The sequence below is a fragment of the Acanthopagrus latus genome, chromosome 9 (genome assembly GCF_904848185.1).
Source record: "Acanthopagrus latus isolate v.2019 chromosome 9, fAcaLat1.1, whole genome shotgun sequence".
Taxonomy (NCBI): Eukaryota; Metazoa; Chordata; class Actinopteri; order Spariformes; family Sparidae; genus Acanthopagrus; species Acanthopagrus latus.
In genome coordinates this window covers 17,870,182-17,890,407 of record NC_051047.1, presented here as the reverse complement: position 1 = coordinate 17,890,407, position 20,226 = coordinate 17,870,182, and the positions used below count along the sequence as shown (strand labels likewise).

The window sequence follows — 20,226 nt, the reverse complement described above, 5'->3', positions numbered from 1 at the left end:
GACTGAGACTAAAATCTTTATTTATTTTTTTTTTTTTTAAAAAAGGAAAAAAAGAGATACAGCAGACCTCTTCTTCCTCAGTGGTACATTTTGTTCATATCGAAGCTTATCTCGTTTAATTTACAGTCTGGTGTGCTGGGTCTCGTGTGTGGACGCGCAGCAGCATCTGCGCCTTTAAGAGCACCTCTGACAGCATCCTCCTCTGCTGTCACGGACGCGCACACAGCCGCTCAATGAGAATTTGAGAATAGCGCTTAGCTCTCCGCACGCACGCATCCTCCCAGAGACTCATCACAACATCTCATTTATTATCGCCATCATTTTTCTCCAATTTGGGACATTGATGAATTTGCCCCAACGCTCGCCGTAGCGGTCCGCCCGATCGTTATTGCTCGTATTTCCTCTCTCCCCGCATCCGAAGAACCGATCTGCGCTCCAAGATGGCTGAGCTGAATCTGGGGAAGGGGCTGACTGCGGGGAAAGTGGCCAGCAACGTTCAGAAAAAACTCACGAGAGCCCAGGAGAAGGTAAGAGCTGCTCGCTGACGTGCTGGTGTGTGGTGATGGTGGTGTGGTGGGAGATGATTATTCAGGCCTAATGCCGCAGCCTCCACCGTCCATCCATCCGTCCATCCATCCAATCCAGCGAGGCGCAGTGTCGCATCACGACATCACCACAACACGGACGGGGGGTGATGAGTTTTGGGGATGCCCCCTTCTAAGACCTCATCCCCCCTCTCCCGGAGCCAATGTCACACAGCGGGCACGTTCGTGTTGCAGTGAGATTTACTGTACGGGCCTCGTGATTCCATCTGTCAGCGCTGAGCGCGGGACTGATGCGCTTCAGGCGCTCTGAATCAGTAACCTGGTGTCTCAGCCGGAGTGTGTCACAGAGACAGTGACCACAGGAGGGCCAATTTTATTGCATTTTACTGCCTCTGTGATGATAATGATCACCCATGCTGCAGTGAGTATAGGTGGCAGATGTGAGGCCTGCTCTATGCGTTAATGCACCTGCGCGTCATGCGCTCAGTAATTGGCAGGGGGCGCTATTTGTCTGCCATAATGCATCATGTGCCGTGAGTCTTCAGGGAGAAAACAGTTAATGTTACCACTGTAAACCCAGTGTGTGAGCATGTCATGTATATCAAGGTTCTATGGCGATTATGTGCAGCCTATAGTGCATACAGGCATTAATATATACCGTCAGTGTGGTTTATTGATGTTATCTATTTACTTATTATGACCTTAAGCAGCATTCTAAGAATCATTGCAAAGAAAACATACTCAACTTGTGTAGTTTTGAGGGAGACATTATTAGAAGAGAAAAATCTTCGTTACCTAAACAAAGTAAAAAACATACTCTTTTTTTTCATGACTAAACAAACTAACCTTAAAGGACTACACAGTTTCATACTGTTTCACTTTGGTTATATGTGGCGGACCCTGCCACCCCACTAGCTTTTAAACATGGTTCCTATTTTCTGCTGAGAACATCTTGTTTGTTCAGTTACTGAAAAAAATCATATATATACCTGAGTTTGTATTTGTATTTGAAGTGTACTTCAGGGGATCACGTTCTGTCTTCTGTTTTGAACAAAATCAATTTCCAACCTTTTTTTTTTATATAACCTTTCATTATTCAAAGAATTTTCATTGAAACCTATATTTCTCTCAAAAATCATCGAGGTTTCCTTAAAAACACATGTATGCAGAGTTCAAACACTTCAAAAGAATAACACTCAGTGAAAAACATCTGTGCACTGAAGTGAAGCGTTTGGAGATCAACACCTTGATATATCTCCAGGGGCAGCGAGAGCGTCGATCTTGAGAATGTTTTGTACATAAATCAAAAAGACTACTGAGTGCATCGACTTTGTTGGACTCCTGCGGTGCACTCCAGCATTGATGTTTAATAGGGTTAGGGTTACTTTATTGTCTTGGATTAAGGGAACTGCAGCATCAGACAAAACATTACAGTAAAAACACATTAGAGCACATGTTTAAGAACCACCTAAGATAAATACAAGTCTTTCACACTATTAAAACGTACAAAGTCAAGAATATTTTGCAGAACATACACGTCTCCATACAGAGATAACACACGACCAACGATATAACTCACTTACATGGTAACAAACAAACAGCGATAGATGGAGCCCTGCAGTTATCTTGGAGCTGAGCCACGTCTTCTGTCTGCTCCCCAGAAGCTGCCCATTAATAAGTCCAACACATGGGAAGGGTCAGGTAGGATCCTGTTGGCCTTCCAAATAGTAGAGTGCTCCAAGATTTCTTGATCATCTTGACCAGACTAAATAACTGATCTTTAGACTTGACTCGTCTATGGTAGCACTATAAAAATGTGATATAATATTCTTGCATGCTCCAAAAACTCCAAGTTATTTGTATGAAACACTGATGGATTTTGAAGCTGAATATCCCCATTAAGCCTTAAAATCTCCTTTACAGCAGAGGCCTGACCAAGACTGTGACATACTTTCACATGAAGGGAAAAGCAACAAACAGTAAAAAGAAAAAAAAAGAAAAAGAAAAAAAAGCCTTAACATGTCCTCGGTATTCTCACTGATGTTGTTTTCTTGTTTGACTGACAGGTTCTCCAGAAGCTTGGCAAAGCCGACGAGACCAAAGATGTTGCGTTCGAGGAGGGAGTGATCAACTTCAACAAACAATATGTGAGAGCGGTCATGCTGCATGGCAACGTCAAATTACTTATTACTTACTGTAAATAACAGTTGAGCTCAACATAAAGCAAAATATTACCTAGCTAGTTTACAAGGATTTGTTAAACAGAGCGAGTCTGGAGTGTATAAAGGCTCCCTGGGGAACGTGGTTAACGAGGGTTTTTGGGCGCGGTTTTACGTCTGCTGAGACTGACGCTCGTACCGACTCAGCTCGCTGTGTTTGATTTTGTGTTCTGAGCCTCTTTTTTTATGTTTCACCCCCAGGCTGAAGGCAGCAAACTGCAGAGAGACCTTAGAGCGTACCTGGAGGCAGTGAAAGGTGACACACACACACTCAAGCTCACACAGATTCAGATGTGCATGTGCCAAGACGCACAGATCGTGCATGATAAAATGACACACACCTCAACCTGCAGACATCCACTGATTGTAATGGTGAGCGTGTGTTTCGTCCTCAGCCATGCACGAGTCCTCCAAGAACGTGCAGGCGTGTTTGGCCGACATGTACGAGCCCGACTGGTACGGCAAGAACGAAGTGGACTCCATCGTGGAGGTCAGGACCGCTTGTAATGATTGTGTTTAGATCAAATGCATGTGTGAGAGTGTGGAGGCGTCACTTTATCACAGTGTGTGTGAGCTGATTGAGTGGTCGTGTACATGCTTATGCAACACATCAGCTATTTTTCCTCGAGTGCACATGTGTGTGATTAACCGTCCTCTCGACAGCTTAAATTATCCGTTAGCATCTCTTGTGAGAGATGTCGAGTAGCTCATTAACTTCTCCTCCGACACCACAAGCTTCACTCCTGGAATGACTTTCTGATTAACGGGTCTTATCTACAGTCAAACTACGAGCGGGCTGGAAGACAAACACTGCAATCAGCCTCAGCTTATTCTTTATTTACGCACAAGCAAATAGCAATTAGCTCCAAAGCGATGGAGAACATCAATCCAGGAAACATAAAACAACCCCTCCATACAGTTTGCCTCATTCAGTTCTCTGATATTGTGTGTTCGTGATTGTGTTTGCGCTGTTGTGGTCACCCATGCTGCAGGACTGCGACGTGCTGTGGACCGACTACCACCAAAAGTTGGTCGATCATGCTCTCATCTCCATGGATACCTACCTGGGCCAGTTCCCTGATATCAAGGTAGGCTGTGTGATCCCTGATAGGAGTTAAAATGATGTTTATACAGCAGCAGCTTGGCTTTTTTTTAATGATCACACACTCCTGTATTTGTATTTCAGTTCAGTTATTTAACAGAAAAATGGTTGTTGGAAAGTTACAAGATTACCCGCACCTGGAAGCTAATGAAAAAAAACAAGTTTTTGCTCAAGAGACGATGAGAAAGCTGAGACATTTCACGTCAGGTCACCAACACAAATACCCGTTCTCTTGTCTTTCATTCAGGCACGTATAGCCAAGAGGGACAGGAAGCTGGTCGACTACGACAGCGCCAGGCACAACTATGCCACCACACACAAGACTAAGAAAAAGGACGGTGGCATCAAAATAACCAAGGTAAAACAAAAAAAACAAAACAAAAGATGTGTTGCATTTACGTGTATTAAATTTCACAGCATTTAACACATGACTTCTCTCTCTGTCTCTCCTCCAGCCCTCCTCCTTGTTAGAGAGGGCCACCCCAGGCTGGGCTCAGGGTATCTTGTCTGCACACAACGTCGCCCAGAGCAGTCTGTCCAGGAGCCAGGTACGTGATCGTCTTACTGCACCTCCGACAAGTGCTGATGACTGCGAAACTACGAGGAGGGGCGTCCTCTGCGCCGAGCAGTCCTCAGTCCGAACTTGTATTTGCATGTCATTGCTCTCTTTTTCTCACCGTGATCCCAGCCGCTTGTTTCTCTTGAATATCTAATGATGTCAAAATAAAAATGCAACGTGTCCTCACTCCCAGCTCCGAGGTTGGTTAGTGACTTTAGGCATCTAGCTATGAGGCACTGCCTGCCACTCTAGCATCAGTTTTGCAGATGAAAGGCGCCGCGGTGAAGTCAGCACTAAGATTTTATAGCAATGTTTGGTAAGACTTTTCAAAACAAAGGCTTTTATCAATGTGTTTTAAACCTTCATAGTTTGGTTGGGGTTTTGGTTTGGCTTGGGCAAAGTTAGGGTTAGCAAAACAAACCATTTGGTTAGGTTTAGGTGAAAAATCGACTTATTGTTGAGGGCTAGGCAAAAAAAAAAAAAGCTTGGTTAGGGTTAGGCAAAGATCAGACTTTGGGGTAAAATAACTACTAACAACAAAGCAAACTGAAGACAGACACATTGAAGCATAGTGGCAGGAAAGCTTAGGCACGCACACACACATACACACACACACACACGCACACACACACACACATACAGCATGTCATCAAACACAGACTCTCATGAACACGCCCTAGTGCATCATGCCAACACATTGTGTGTTTGTGTATGTGTGTGTTTCAGGCCGAGGAAGAGCTGGAACGAGCCCAGAAGGTGTTCGAGGAGATTAATATTGACTTGCAAGAGGAGCTGCCATCACTCTGGAACAGGTGTGTGTGTGTGTGTGTGTGTGATGATTTTCCTGTTGGTGGATCGACGCTGTAATTGCGTCTCGCTTACATCTATGCTACATTTACCCTTGCAGGATATTAATCTAGCCAGTCAATAATGTCTGACTGCCTCTCTTTCTCTCTTCTTTACCATTTATTTTTAGTCGTGTTGGGTTTTACGTCAGCACCTTCCAGAGTTTGGCTGGATTCGAGGAGAAGTTTCACAAGGAAATCAGCCGGGTGAGACTCTCCATTAATGCTAAATTTATATAAAGACCAAGACAGAACAGATTGATGCAATGTATCAGTTCTGTCTGCATCGCCGAGGGCTGCCATTGAATCTAGTAAATGTCAACTTCGTGCTGCCAGCACTGTTTTTGATATGCAGCGCAAACTTGGACATTCTGTATTCCATTTCTTATTATTTCCCCCACTGTCAAACAAAAGTAGGACATTTTGGGTTTTAGCTGACTGCACGGAGATTATCCCCTGTATTTATGCCTTAGCTTGAGAGCCTCTCTGAATGTGGACATGATGATGCAAACTAGCCTCAGCAGACTTTTCTGATATTACAGAACAGGAGGAACACTAAACACAGTATACTGTATATGATTGTGCACAGAGCAATTAAACGGGATTATGGGAATTTAATGGGTATCACCCAAAATCTAAGAGTATGTTTATACTCTTAGACTTTGGGCGATGATACAGTGCTGTTGGTGTTACGTGTAATATCCCGCTCCCTGTCTCTTCCTTTTTGCAGTTGGATCAGGATTTGTATGATGTCTTGGTGAAACTGGAGAGTACGGACCCAACCAGGTTAGTGAGCAATAATCCATCATGTAAACTGTGTCAAGACTTTCTACTGCAGAACTCCTTATAAAAATATGTGTAGCGTATAAATCACTTGAATGTCTCTGAAAATGTTTTATGCATATTTCTTTTAATACCAAAGATTTTGATTCAGGCTGGAATTGAAGATCGCAACATATTTTCAGCCTATAAAGATCTTTTGAAAACTATTATTATGAACAGCATATATAAACACCAGTAGGTGACAATAATGCTATTCAGACTAAAGTAGTCGGACACTGTGAAAGGTTTTGGCTTTTCTACTTTTTTTTGTAATCTACTCAGTTTATATTAAATCCTGGGAGTCATTTTAGAGCTCAAGTGATCTTAACCATCAAAGAAAATACTTGGCTCTTTCTAGACTTGGGCAAAAACAAACATTTAAAAACCTCTTGTGAGCACATAAATCTTCATACTAAATGAATTGTGTGCTGCATGAAAAGTGAAAATAAAAATAAATGAATTGATAGGATTATTTTTGAACACTTTTCTGCGTTGTCCCTGTTAGAAAGTTAGCGGTAAGCCAAGAGATAAAACTTCACAACACTTCTTTTAATTAAAAGTTTAAGACTGGCAGATTTATTTACCAGTCACAAAAACAGCATATTTTACTGCCAGCACAACATGCGATAGAGAAGTTATGAACTAATGTATTCAGAAAGGTCCAGAAATAGTTTTTTCTTAAACATCAAAAGTTGAAGCAGCTGCTGCAGCATCTGAAGCACTCCTTGGGGATAAATTGTATTAGGGAGAAGAAGAGCTAGAGCTGAATTGATTGTCACTTCATAATTATGTGATATTCAGTTAATCAATTTGTATATTTCTTTAAGAAAAAGAAAAGTAGAAATCCTCTGATACAGACTTTGGAAATGAGAATTTTCAGATTTTTTTTCCACCTCTATGACAGCAAAATGAATATCTTTGGTTTGTGGATAAATCAAAACATTTGAGGACTTTGGGAAACTATTATTATTATCATAATAATACTACTACTACTAATAATAATAATTATTATTATTATATATTTTTAGATATTTTACAGACCAAACAACTAATCAAGAAAATAAACGACAGATTGAAACAATGAAAGCAGCCCAAGAGAGATGTACAAAAGAGTTTTGTTTTCCTAAAAGTGTCCATCTTGTTATTTCACTGACGTCCTTTGACAGTCATGGATTAAAACACCGGGTATAAAAATCATGTTGAGCTACAGGAATAGAAAAAAACGATATGGCATGTATTAACCTGAAGCCACCCCTTACAGAAAGGAAAGTAGCAGCGGCGCCTCATCGTCAGGAGCAAGTAGGAGGTAACCAGCAGTAACCATGGTGACACAACTCCTGTCTGTCTGTCCAACTGACCTGTCTGTCCAGCTATCTGTCTGTCAGTCAGTCTGCAGCCTTTGGACATCTGAAGGGAGAAGTAGTGCTTGGATGTGGGAGTGAATCATAGACACACTGATCAGAGAGTTGAGCTCCCAGAGCTGCAGGTGTGTGAGAGTTGAGCAAACCTGTATGATTAACGCTGCACCAGGCAAAGAGCGTTTCAGAACAGTGCAACCAAAGTCCCAAGATACGAAGGATCTTATCTCGTCTAATGGAGACTTGATTAAGAACATTCACTGATGCATTGAAGCGTTCGTCTACAATTATTGCGGCAGGGAGAGTATTTTCAGATCTAGATCTTTTACCAGATGTTACCACTTTGTAACATCAGCACTTGGAAAGAGTCGCTTGGAAATGAATACTTTTCTATGTAATTTACATGTTTTCTTCAACAGCTGCTATGTGTTAATTTGAATTTACACTTGTGCACGCAGGGCAGCAGTAACAGGAGCGATATCACCTATATGCAGATGCCTAAGGCGGAGCTTGTGCAGTTCAGTGATCATATTTACACAAAAAAGTACAAAAGCTTACGGGACGATGAGATAGGCGAGGGTTGAACCCAGGAATCCTGTTGTGGATTATCAAAAAAAAGACCCAAACGCAAGACACAAAAACTGAGCTTTAATGATAAGAAGCTTTAGTCCAAACAAATCAAAGGCAGGCAACAAAACTGACAAAACCTGTCTGGAGCAAATCCACAGAAACTAAAGAGAAATACCAAGCCAAATGAAGTACAAACCAAAAAGGGCAGGAAATATGACAAAGTCGTAACATGACACGTGTGGATGAATCCCACATAATAGATGTGGACATCTAAAATTTTAGAACATCTAAAATGAAAACCAGAACCATGACTGAAAACAAGTCCAGCAGGGAGCAGGCAAGAATCAAAAATCCAATAAACCGGCAAGGTCCTGGAGAACTGAGCCAATATCCCAAAAACAACAGGAGAACAAAAGCACGAGGAGAGATGCTGAAACGCTTGACGCAGGGCGACAAACTGAGTTACCCCTCGCGGCCGTTTGGAGCCGCCACCGTACACCATTGCCCGGTCCAGCAATCGTGACAGGTTTTTCAACTCGACTCATATTTACAGCTCTGGGGCTGCTTTTGAATGCCTCTAACACTGCTCGCTTGTGAAAGATGCACTGGAGGCACAGACCAAAGCCTGCTTGCATGGGACGGAGGGAGGAAAAAAAGGAGAGGGAGTGGAGGGAAATGAGGCTCACTTTTCTTGCATGACAGTTCCGCAGCAACAGCCTCCTGTCGGACTCTCGTACAGCATGCCTTGTCGCCTGTGGTAGCTTTTAGCTGCTCTGTCTCGACATTTGCTTGACCTTTCCCGCACATTGTTTCTCATCCGTGCCACTGTCTCTGTAATTTGTCTGTATTGTCTTTTTTCTGCCCTCCACCTCTCTCTTTCTCTCTCCATCGCTCATTCACACAGTGGAAGAGAAGCATCTAACCACACTCTAAGGCCAGGGGGACCGCCGCCAATCCCCAAGTCTCCATCCAAGGTAAACACACACACACACACTGAGGATGCAGGTGTGACTTACAGCATCAGCATTGGCTGCGAATCATACAGGAGCCAACGTAAAAGTAGTCAGCATTGAAACTATTTAGCTATTGTCATTGTAAGCTAATGCTGCCACCTACTAACATGGCAGCATATGTGAAACTTCCTTGAAAATTACGAAACTACGAAAGTTGGCTTCAAACCTGGCGTTCCTCTTCCAGACTTGGTGGTAGTAACAACTTTAAAATAATGAAAAACATAAAGTAAATAACATTAACAAGATGAACAATGCTAGATTGAATGTGAAAAGTGAGGTAACTAACTTTGACATTAGCTAGCGAACAGTAAAGCTGCCACCTCACTGATCACAAACTTGACGGGGCTTTCCTACAAGCTAGTAGCAAGCTAGGTTAACTACCTGGCTAACCTGGCTTGGGAGGTGATTATCAAAAACGACCAAAAACACCATATACAAAAACAAATTGGAAATACTTGATGTGTACAAAGCTAAATGTGACAGCTGAAGTGATTCACTTGAGGATGAAAAATCAACTGTGATCACTTAGTTTGGTGGCACGAGTAACAGCACTGTTGAGCTGACGGGAAGTAAGCAGATCGTGCAAAATCATAAAACGGATACACGTCACACTACATGTCACGTGGAAGTGAAAGCGAGGTTATAGGGAACCAAACCAAACACAAATGGTTTCATCTTCCTATAGCCATCGCGCTGTGCAACAAATATTTGATTCATAATGGTGAGTTTAAAATGCAGGGGTCTTTCCTTCCTCTGTCGTAGCTAAGACCGGCAGTGCCTCCTCCACCCAAGGTGACCCCGTCGAAGGAGATGAAAGCAGAGAACATCATCAACCTGTTTGATGCTGCAGCTACTCCTGACATCAGCGTCACCTCCCCCACAGAGGTGAGTGAGCAGCTGCCGTCCACACGCAGCCGCAGACCGCTAACTTTACACTCTCCCCTTCTGCACAGGTCAGAGCCTTTTAGTTCCTTCCTCTGGCCTGTCTGTCCTCCTGTATACTTCCCCTTCTATTCTATTCTATTCTATTCTATTCTATTCTATTCTATTCTATTCTATTCTATTCTATTCTATTCTGTTCCTAGCCTTCCCTGTTACATCCAGTTAGCCAACGAGCCCTCCTATTCCTGTTGTTATCAGTTTGACAGTCCTGCAGTGAGCAGCCTGTTGGACATGGACCTGGACTCGTTCAGTGCAGCAGCCAAAGCCTCCGCGGTCGCACAGGTGGATGACTCATGGCATGAACGTATAGATCGTAGAGACCCTCCACTGCAAGAAATGCAAAGCTTCGCAAGAGATTTTACATTGTATTCAGAAGCGTTCATTTCAAGCCCGTGAGTACTTCGCCACAAGTTCGTTAATGCAGCTGCTGCGTGACTTTAAATATGATGACAGTAGCCTTGATAAGTCTGGATACAAAATAAAAATCCCTTGGAAAGCTTGGCATGGTTTGAGGTGTTACCTGCTCTGCTTCTTTCCAACTTAACTTACCGAACGCGAGGTGGGATGATGGCATGATGATCTGTAGAAACCTGCTTTTAGTGACCACTTCCTCCTGCTTTCGGCGCTGTCCACAGATCGCTCATGGCATGAACTGTAGACTGAAGCCCCGCTCTGCTCTGACTTCTGTCTCTTCTAACCTGTACAGCAGAAATAGCAGTTTGAGATGCTGGGATGACCTGCATTGCTTTTACGTTATCTGAGCGCACAGTCGAGTTAACGAGGGATGTTTTTCTTAGGAATTTGTGGAGACTGAGGGAGTGCAAGTTGCATAGGTCAGACACAACAACTCCAAATGAATGATAATGATTCCTAAATTATATATAGTGTACTCTTTAACTGATATGTAGTTAATTCTCTGTAGTTAGTCATCTCCAGTAGGATGTTGGCTATCTGACACTAAAATAATTTCAAAATATTTCAGGTTATGTTTCTGTGATATTGATATTTCTGTGATTTTTGTCATGATAATGACAAAAAATAGGTAAATAAGTACAACTTGCTGAAGACAAACCAATGTAGTTCCTCTACTTGGTTTAGAACTCAGTATTGCTGTTGAGTTTCCCTCGCAGGGCTTTTGGCTCTACTTGTGCTTCTGTGTGAGTTGAGGTTGAGGTTACAGTCTTTAGGTACATTACATGTACAACTTTGGTTAGTTGTACATCAACCTCTCCATCGCAAGCAGTCTTACTTTAGCTTTATGTCAACGAGGTGTTATATTGCCGTTGTCGCAATGTTTTTTTAATTTAATTTAATTTTTTTGAAGAACAGTATGACTGCCAGAGCCTAAATCTGAAACTCTTGGATGATTTCCTTGGTACAAATAAATTATAGTTTTGAGTCCCGACTTTTGTTTTTAGTTTAAATATCTACCTGCAGTTCTGATGAAATGCGATGAATGAAATGATCTGTTGAGACAGATGAGAAATTCAAAAGTTAAGACCATCATGTTAAAATAAAGGTTGTTTCGCAGCGCACCGTCCTCTCACACACGTTCATTAACATAGAAACAGTGGCCACCTCTTAAACATACATCACCTGCTACTTCAGACGTCACCCTAGAATTGCTTGTACTTACTTGTTTTGAGATCTAACAGTTACGGGCTTGTAGGTTTAGAGCATGGGACCTTGAATGCAGCTGAGCATAACCCAGAGCTTTGTGACCCGTGTCGTTGTGTCTTCTCACTCTGTTGCTTCCTCTGTTTTCCACAGCCTGCGAACTGGGACTCATGGGTAAGTGCGGCGTCCTCGTCCTCAACGCTTTTTGTTTTGATTTGCGAAAAACAAAACAAAACACGGAAATTATGCATTATGATCATCATCCTCATCAGCGTGTTTATTCTTATTTGTGTTCACGGTTACCAGCAATTCATTTGTCATTGTTTACGTTTACTTCTTACTTGATGACTTGCTCATTATACAGGCCCCACCCTCAAAGTACGCCTGAAAAGCACCCTGCATCACACGCGCAGAACTTGCTGGGTTGGACTTCTATAATGGGCCGTCTCTGTATATGAACTAGCTTCTCCATGAGTGGGTCTCTTTCTCATTTGTCCGTCCCAAATCTGTTTGTGCGTTGTCTTTGTGTCTGCAGTGCTTTATGTGTCACCACTAAACACTGAAGAGATTGTCGTATGGCACAAATAGAACCTGGGAAGGAGCGTGGGTCGATTCAGTTTCAAATTGACATTTTTACCCATGTGCTTTAAAGATATAAATGGTGTCTGATGTGCAGTCCTCCTCTTTGTCTTTCTTCAGTGTGTGTGCATTGATGGTATACAGCATACTGTAGAGCCACGGCCTGTAAAGGATTGATTGTAAGACACCACTGACCTCCACAAAAGACACATCTGGACATCAAAAAAAAAATCTCCTTTGTGTGAAACGATTTGTAACTGAATGAACCTCCTTTCTTTGAGTTTCCCCACTCGTCTCGCTGTATGTTCACATGTTGCACTGACAGAGCATGTAGCCGGTACGTGTTAGCTTCATGCTCCATGTGACACACAGGGAACGGTTTTGTTCTGAGAGTGAAAGTGAAGTTGCTCACATTTTCCGCGGGGTTGTTTCAGCGAAAATGAAACGAAAGGCTAGTGGGCAACTTCACGACACCTCGCTTGCAACTCGGCATCCTGACCATTGACTAACCCTTTTTGCTCATCCCCATCACTGTAAGAGAGAGACGTGTCTCAGAGCTTAAGGCAACGCAGTGATAGCTCAGAAGGGAACGACACCTCTGCTCTTACAAAGCTTCCTTCCTCTTTCTCCATCCGAAACATAGCCGTGGGCATCTGAGCCACGCTTGCAAACTACAAACTGAAGATCCGACATCTATTTTCTGATGGGAAAAGGCTGACAGCTTTTGCGTTTCTGCCTTCTGCTGCCACCCTTCCTTATCTTCATCTGTCTTTTGTTTTGATCTGAACCTTCTCTGTCAAGGTTTTATCCTTCTACATCAACCGTCTTGGGTCTCATGATGATGATGATAATTATGATGATGGTGATGATGATGATAACTTGCTGACATCTGCCGCTGAACTCCTCACATTGATGTCCTTGGCCCCGTCCCCATGCTAAGTTTTCCCCCTAGATATTTTTAAGTTTGACCTTAATAGTGCTTGAAACCGAGTCCCTTAAAAGGCGCTTCTCATGTCCTCGCAGGTTTTAAAACCTTTAAGTAACAGGCTATTTTCTTTCACATCATCGCCAGACTTTTTTTTAACATGGCTGGAAAACTCACAGTGACAATGCTAACATCTTTATTCATATAGATCCTTTTAAACAAAATCAAATGAAAGTAAACATAGCAACGTTTAAGTCATGCAACTGCAGTGTACTCTGTTTATAGCCCAGCATTAGCTTTTTACCTTCTTTTAAGAGATTTTATTTACTCTTTAAAAATCACTAAATCTGCGATTATCTTGCTGAGCAAAACATGTAAGTATCATAAACTTGTTGACCGACATTGCCATAAGATATAGCAAATAGACTTTGTATTTAAGTAGCTTATAATACAACCCTTATGCGCCCCTTTGATATATGCGATATAATTTCCTAATTCCTTGTCCACTGTTTTGTTCATACCTTGGCTTTACAAACCCCAACTGTCCAACAATGGTTTATTCTCCTGGTGCTGCTTATTCCCAAACCCTTCCTACCACTGGAATGTGAGCCACTGAATTTATCCTTAAATATTCCTCATACTTTGCCTTTATGCCCCGATAAATGCCCCCCCGCCATTTGATTTATGAACCCCTTATCATACCCAAAAGGTATAATATCTCTTATGACCTCTTGATTCCTTGAAACCTGACCCTTGCCCCTCAGCATGAGGACAGTGGTGCCCAGGAAGAGGACACCCAGGAGCACTATGACCCCATAGCAGCTGCCACGCAGGGCTGGGGGGATGATGGTACGCGGCCCGTCCGCTATGACCCCATCGCGGCTGCCACGGAGGGCTGGGGGGATGACGGAACCAAACCGGTTCGCTATGACTCTGTGACATCAGAGAGAGATCAGGATGATGATGAGATCCAGCAGGCGCATTATGATCCCATGGCTGGAGCCCAGGCGGCCTGGGACGATGACGAGAGCCAGCCGGTCACAGAGGTGGCCGCCGCTGAGGATGAAGCACCTGCAGCTGAGACTCCAACTGAGGCTCCACCTGAGACTCCAGCTGAGGAAGAAGCCTCACAAGCTGATGCGGCGTTGGATGGTGAAGAGGGTCAGGTAATCCGGGAGAGAGAGAGAGAGAGAGAGAGAGAGAAAAAAAGTGGAGAGATGCATCTGGACGAAAATGGCGGATGCATTGATTTTTTTGAGGAGGAAGTTTGAACATGAGGTACTGGAAATGAACAGATGATAGATTGTGAATGGAAGGCGGAAAAGATGGAGAAATCTTAGGCTGGAGAGATTTAGGATGCATCTGGACCAGCAGCATGGATGCATCAGCTGTGACACAGAGGTAAAGTTGGAGAGTAACTGCTGAGGGAAAGAAACAAGTGTAGACATCTGCTCCACACAAGTAATCCCAGTCACTGCTAATCACAAATCCATGCACATAGTAATGCCTTGCAAGAGCTTTTACCTTTAATGGCACCTGTGCATCAGTAACCAAGCTTACCGTCTATTCAACACACTTGCCTGTATTAGCCATAACTTTGCTGTTGAGGCCGTGTGGCTTGTCTTTTTGTCTGTCTTTGTCTTGTCTGTCTGTGTTTCTCTCTGTCATTCTTTCCCTTACCTCCTCTTTTTGGGCCTCTCATCGATTTCGTTCTCTAACCTCTCTTTGTTCTGTCTCTCTGCTGCCAGGGTGAGTCTGCAGCAGCTGCTGCAGCACCAGAGGAGGAGGAAGAACCAGCAGCAGCAGCAGCAGCAGCAGCAGCAGCAGCAGCAGCAGCAGCAGCAGCAGCAGCAGCAGCAGCAGCAGCAGCAGCGATAGAGGAGGTGAGCAAAAGAGGGACTACTGTAACATGCAATGAGCATTTTTATGGATTTATGGATAATATCAGCATGTCGTCAGTATCTGCTTAAAATGAAGTGGAAGCATCGACCCGAAATGAACATTTCTGCTGATATTTCAATGTAGAAACTAATGTAGAATGTTAACAATGTAGAAAAAATGATCTTGCGTAATTAGCAGAAGATAAGCAGAAAGCTGTTTGGGATTTCCTGGAAATATATCAAAGAAATGACCTGTTATATATTACTGCTTGTTGGAAAATAGCTGACTATTAGTTTTAAATCATGTTGGGGTAATTATCAAGAAATGTTGAGGTAATTAAAAAAAAAATATGTTACTTGTTAATTAACACCTACTTACCATGAAATGTGTGAACCTGTAAAATGAGGTGCTGCCAAGGCTTTTATAGAAAGACTGAATAATACAAAGTGTTTTTTAAAGAGCTCACACTACCTCTAAAGCTCTCATGATTCTGTTTTAGGTGACTGGATGTGGCGTCTTACAAAGATGCTTAGCCACGAGTTTCATTTAAGTCCGTTTTAGCATTCTGTTCTTTTTAAATTATTTAGTAAACCTGACTTTTTGCAAATGCTGGAAAGATTGTGACATATATTTACATTTAAAGCAACACTTTGTAACTTTCTGCAGAAAGATAGTTGATTTGTTGGGTATCCATCCATCCATTACATAAACCGATTATCCTCTGCAGGGTGTGGGGCCCTGGATTCTAACTAAATAAAAAGAAATGCTGAATTGGATAGTGTTGCTTTGATTAAAAACATATAAAACAGTTTTTCCTGTGCTACAGGACTTTTTGTCTCTTGTCTCTTTTAAGTTTTTCACCATGCACATTACGTCAGTAAATGGAACCTTTCTTTTCCCAGACACCTGAACCTGCAGCACCTGCACCTGAATCTGCACCTGCAGCAGCAGCAGAAACAACAGAAGAAGTGACGGCGACGGCAGAAATGCCACCCGGCTTCCTTTTCAAGGTAAATCAGCATACAGAAAAAGAGCATCTCAATTGTGCTGAACATTCGCTTTACATATATGGAGATCACTGACTGGATTATTTATGTGATGTAGGTCCAAGTGATGCATGATTATGCAGCCAACGACACAGATGAACTGGAGATGAAGGCTGGTGATGTGGTGCTAGTAATCACCTTTGACAACCCTGACGAACAGGTACACGCAAGTGCTTCATTTTTTGTCCAGCTTTGGAAAGTTTTTTTGCTATTATTTGGCATTTATGAAAGTAAATAAAGAGTCTTTGGGTTTAGGACTGTTAAATGGACCAAGGATACAATTTAAAGATGCATTTTTGCGCATTTTGGGGGCATTTTTCATAATTCTTTGACCCTTGTTTCAACCAAATGATTTATCATGAAACTAATCCAAGAGATTATTGGATCATGAAAATAACTGTCGGTTACAGCCCTCCTGCGATGAGGTGGATATGTCTTAATTTCCGTGTGTGTGTGTGTGTGTGTGTGTGTGTGTGTGTGTGTGTGTGTGTGTGGTCAGGATGATGGCTGGCTAATGGGCTTTAAGCAGGACGATTGGCAGCAGAACAAAGAAAATGCAGCTAAAGGGGTGTTCCCTGAAAACTTCACCCAAAGGCTGTGAAAGAGGAGGACAGGACGCCATTCCAGCATCCTTCTCGATGTCTCTCTTCCTCTTTGCCTCAATCCTTCCCCCCTCGACTTGCCCTGATGCTATATCTTTACAGGACTTTGGCCATACAAGCGGAGCTGTCACAGCCCTGGTGGAAATCGTGCATTTCTAAGGTCTGCTACACTGTGCTAAAAGTGGATCTTGGCGTTTCTGTGGATCTCTGCCAACATTTATGGATTTGCAGGTGTAGCCATTTCACAGGTCCCACTCCCTGCTGCACTATACCAGAGGAATTAAGTAGAGAGTCCCCATCATACAGGATAGATGTCGGCACGGGCGCCTCTGCAATGGCTACCACTGCAATGGTGTTAAGATGTTTTATTCTTCGTCACATCTCATCCTAAACTCTCCACCTCCGTAACAGAGAAAATGGCCACTGAGACATGCTTTTGTTCATCTGATGCTGAGGGATTGAAAGCAGTGTAAAAAAAAAAAGTCAATGCCAAGTGTAGCAGAGTATTCCTTATATATAAGCCCTGGAAGCTGTTTCATAAAGATGAAAACTTTACGCCCCATTCAACTCCAAAAAGACCTTTGAACACACAGAAGTCTAACCGGCCAAACTGCACATAAATAGTGAGGAATTTATATGAACAAAAACAAAATTAGCAATCTCATTTTCTTAAGCTCAGAGATCTTTCAAAACACCGGGAGTTGGTTGTTTTAGCCACACGTGTGTCGCCATCAGTCGTCATTTTCTTTCTCGGTCACGAAGGTTTGTTGTTATCATCTGTTCCATTTTCTGGTGGCTAACCGCAACTCTGACCATACGTAAGTGGAGGTGGAGCATAGCAAAGGGTGTGTCATTTCAAAAATGAAGCATTGCTATTTTGGTGCCAGGATTTGTATTTGATAATTACTGATCTGCAATCAATCTAATAAGTCCAGGGGCTGGACATATGCAGCCCATCTTCTAATTCCTACTTTCATTGTTTACTTGTGAAACATGGGCCCTAGATCGTTGTATTAGTTTGAATTCAGTGGTTGAATATGTAGTTTGAACCCGTTGTTAAAATCCAAATAAATGACAAATGCAGTTAACCAGTCTGAGAGCAACTTAGTTAAAGGTGCAATGTGTAAGATGTGGGTTTGTACCTCTGATGGTACAGCTCCCCCTCCCCCCACAGAGTGGCGAGTTGCACAAGCTTACACAAGAGGAAATGTTTTTACACAAGGTTTCAACCAACGGCTCACCTTCTGAAGAGGAAGTTTCTAGTTTTTCTCTTTCGTACAGAACTAAGACGAGCTCCATTGTCTCGTTTACGCATCGTAAAACACTCCTCATCGAAAACCCGACAGAAACAAAATGAAACAGTAAAAACAACAACCTTGGATTGACTTTCTGCTGTTTCAACAGCGCCAACCCTGGTCCGGTTGAAATAAATAATGAATTCATTGCTCTAGACGCTGCTTTTTTCCCTATCGTCCTGTCACAGTCAGAGTCACCTCAGCGCTGTGTTCCCTGGCGTAAAACTGCCCGGTTGTGTTGGGTGTGCAGAGACTCGAGTCAGCTTAGGGCTGCTAGCTGCACTGCTAACTGGGCTAACTGGGCTAACTGGCTAACGGCAACTAGAAGCTCCAATCTTAGATAGTGTTTAATCTGGTGACGTACTTCTCCGTATTTCTTAAACAGGCGGCGAATCTTTACACATTGCATCTTTAATGACAGCACGAATTCAATATGAAAACAGGAAGAAATACTGGTCCTAGAATTCCTACAGAATAGAGAAAACATGAGTGTTTTTATTATTTTTTTTCTTAACAGTCATGTTTTTTATTTCCTTGTTGTTTGAATCTGTGTGAACTTGTGTGGCGTGGGTGTGTGAAAAACCTTTTCAAGGATATTCTTTTTGTTTTCCACAAGGGATTCCAAATATGCATCAACCGGGCTCGCTTCACAGCCAGCCAGCCGATAAACTACACGGCAACGAGACGCTGCTACTGGTAGTATAATAATAGTTAGGCAGATATGGTTACACCCTAATCCTAATCGAATATATGATAACTGAGCCAGCCTCATTTTGTTTTTGAAAAAAAAAAAAAAGAAAGAATATAACGTGCCGAAAAACAATTCCTTCCGTTTGCATAGAGGAACTCACGATGCAGATGATTCAGAATATGCACCAGAGCAACTTCTTTTATTTTTGTATGCTGCCAAGCAATGATTACATATAGCCTGATGTAACTATGTCAACATAATTGCCAACTTAGGATGTTATGGAGTGTTTTGTACTTCTGTCAGGTTTACTGCTCTTGACACAGCCGCTTAACCGTAGGTAGTTCTGACTATCTCACGTTCCAGTCATCCAACTATTCACCGACTCAAAAGAGATTTATCATGATGTTACTAACATGTAATAAGTGTGGGAGGAAATGTGTGTGATTGTATGTGTGTGATTGTATGTGTGTGCGTGTGTGTGCGTGTGTGTGTGTTTATGGGTTGTTTGGGAACATAAATTCTTTATCTATAGGCTTATTGTTCTTGGACGATATCACCACCACCTACCAGGGGACGAGGTCGTCAAGTTTTTCAGGAAGTTTTTTTTTTCCCCCCCACCGGATGAAGACAACTCCAAAAAAACGTATTTGGGTCTTTTCCCGCTGGCTGGTATTACGGTTCCAGGTGTTATTGTGCATTTGTTGTGTATAAGTGTAATTTTGCCAAGCTGTGATGACAGATACATATTCTATAAAGACATTCATATCTGTATGTGTGTTACTGTGAGCATGCTGAATTCCCATGTGTTGTTGTGTGAACACCCTTAATTTGAAGACGATGATACCTGGGGCACTTTTGAGGCAATTTTGTTTTTTTTAAATTTGTTTTATTATTTATTTTTGTTTTCATCTTGGTAAAGAGGGTTGGTCGCTTTGTGTTTTTTTTCCACTGGTCCCTCTTTTAAAAATCAGTCCTGATTATAATTGCTTGCCTCAGAATGTTGCCGGGGTATCGTGGTCCAACCGGAGATAAACATTATTAAGTGGAGACGCGATGCGTAGAGAAAACATTTTGAACCACTGGACCCAGGTGGACGGATTTTTGTAATGGTTTTCAGTATTTTAACCACTTGAGATGTGCATGAGTTTTTCCATGTGTATTTTAGAGAGCCTCGCCTGCACATTTAGGTAAAAAACAATCACTTTCATATTTTTATTTTTTTAAATATATGTAACTTAGTGAGCAGTTCGCCGGGGTCCGGGGTTCTGTGTGTCTGTATGGATCCGTCTCCTCAGATGAGCTATGGGATATGACAAAAAGGTTTTTCCTGTACCTAACTGACCAATAATAATAAAGATTACTTTGACTCTCCCTTTGCTTATTGATCTTTTGTGAAAGGAATAAAGTGAGCTACTATTCCCTTTGTTTACAGGGCTTGGACAGACAGGGGGAAACTATGGATCCCTTGAAGACCCATGAGACTAAATTCCCACATTACAGTAATGCTCTTTAATAACCCTTATTAATGAATGTTTAGTTGATGTTGTTTTCACCTTTGCTTCACTTCCCAAAAGTCATTCTTTTGATTAACTAAAGATATTTTGTTAAACTAACT

The 20,226-nt window shown here is 42.4% G+C and overlaps 1 protein-coding gene across 1 annotated transcript; it reads left to right on the top strand.

Moving 5' to 3' along the window:
• The first annotated feature begins 105 nt into the window (after nucleotides 1–105).
• LOC119026367 (myc box-dependent-interacting protein 1) lies at nucleotides 106–19,982 on the top strand. The gene is made up of 20 exons (XM_037110702.1): nucleotides 106–527; nucleotides 2,612–2,692; nucleotides 2,966–3,020; nucleotides 3,160–3,254; nucleotides 3,757–3,852; nucleotides 4,114–4,224; nucleotides 4,322–4,414; nucleotides 5,152–5,237; nucleotides 5,402–5,477; nucleotides 6,001–6,056; nucleotides 7,354–7,398; nucleotides 8,925–8,994; nucleotides 9,796–9,918; nucleotides 10,174–10,257; nucleotides 11,746–11,766; nucleotides 13,861–14,262; nucleotides 14,845–14,892; nucleotides 15,880–15,987; nucleotides 16,082–16,183; nucleotides 16,523–19,982. Exons 1-20 carry the CDS (start codon nucleotides 441–443, stop codon nucleotides 16,622–16,624), a joined length of 1,941 nt encoding a protein of 646 aa, XP_036966597.1. The 5' UTR covers nucleotides 106–440; the 3' UTR covers nucleotides 16,625–19,982.
• Nucleotides 19,983–20,226: the final 244 nt, after the last annotated feature.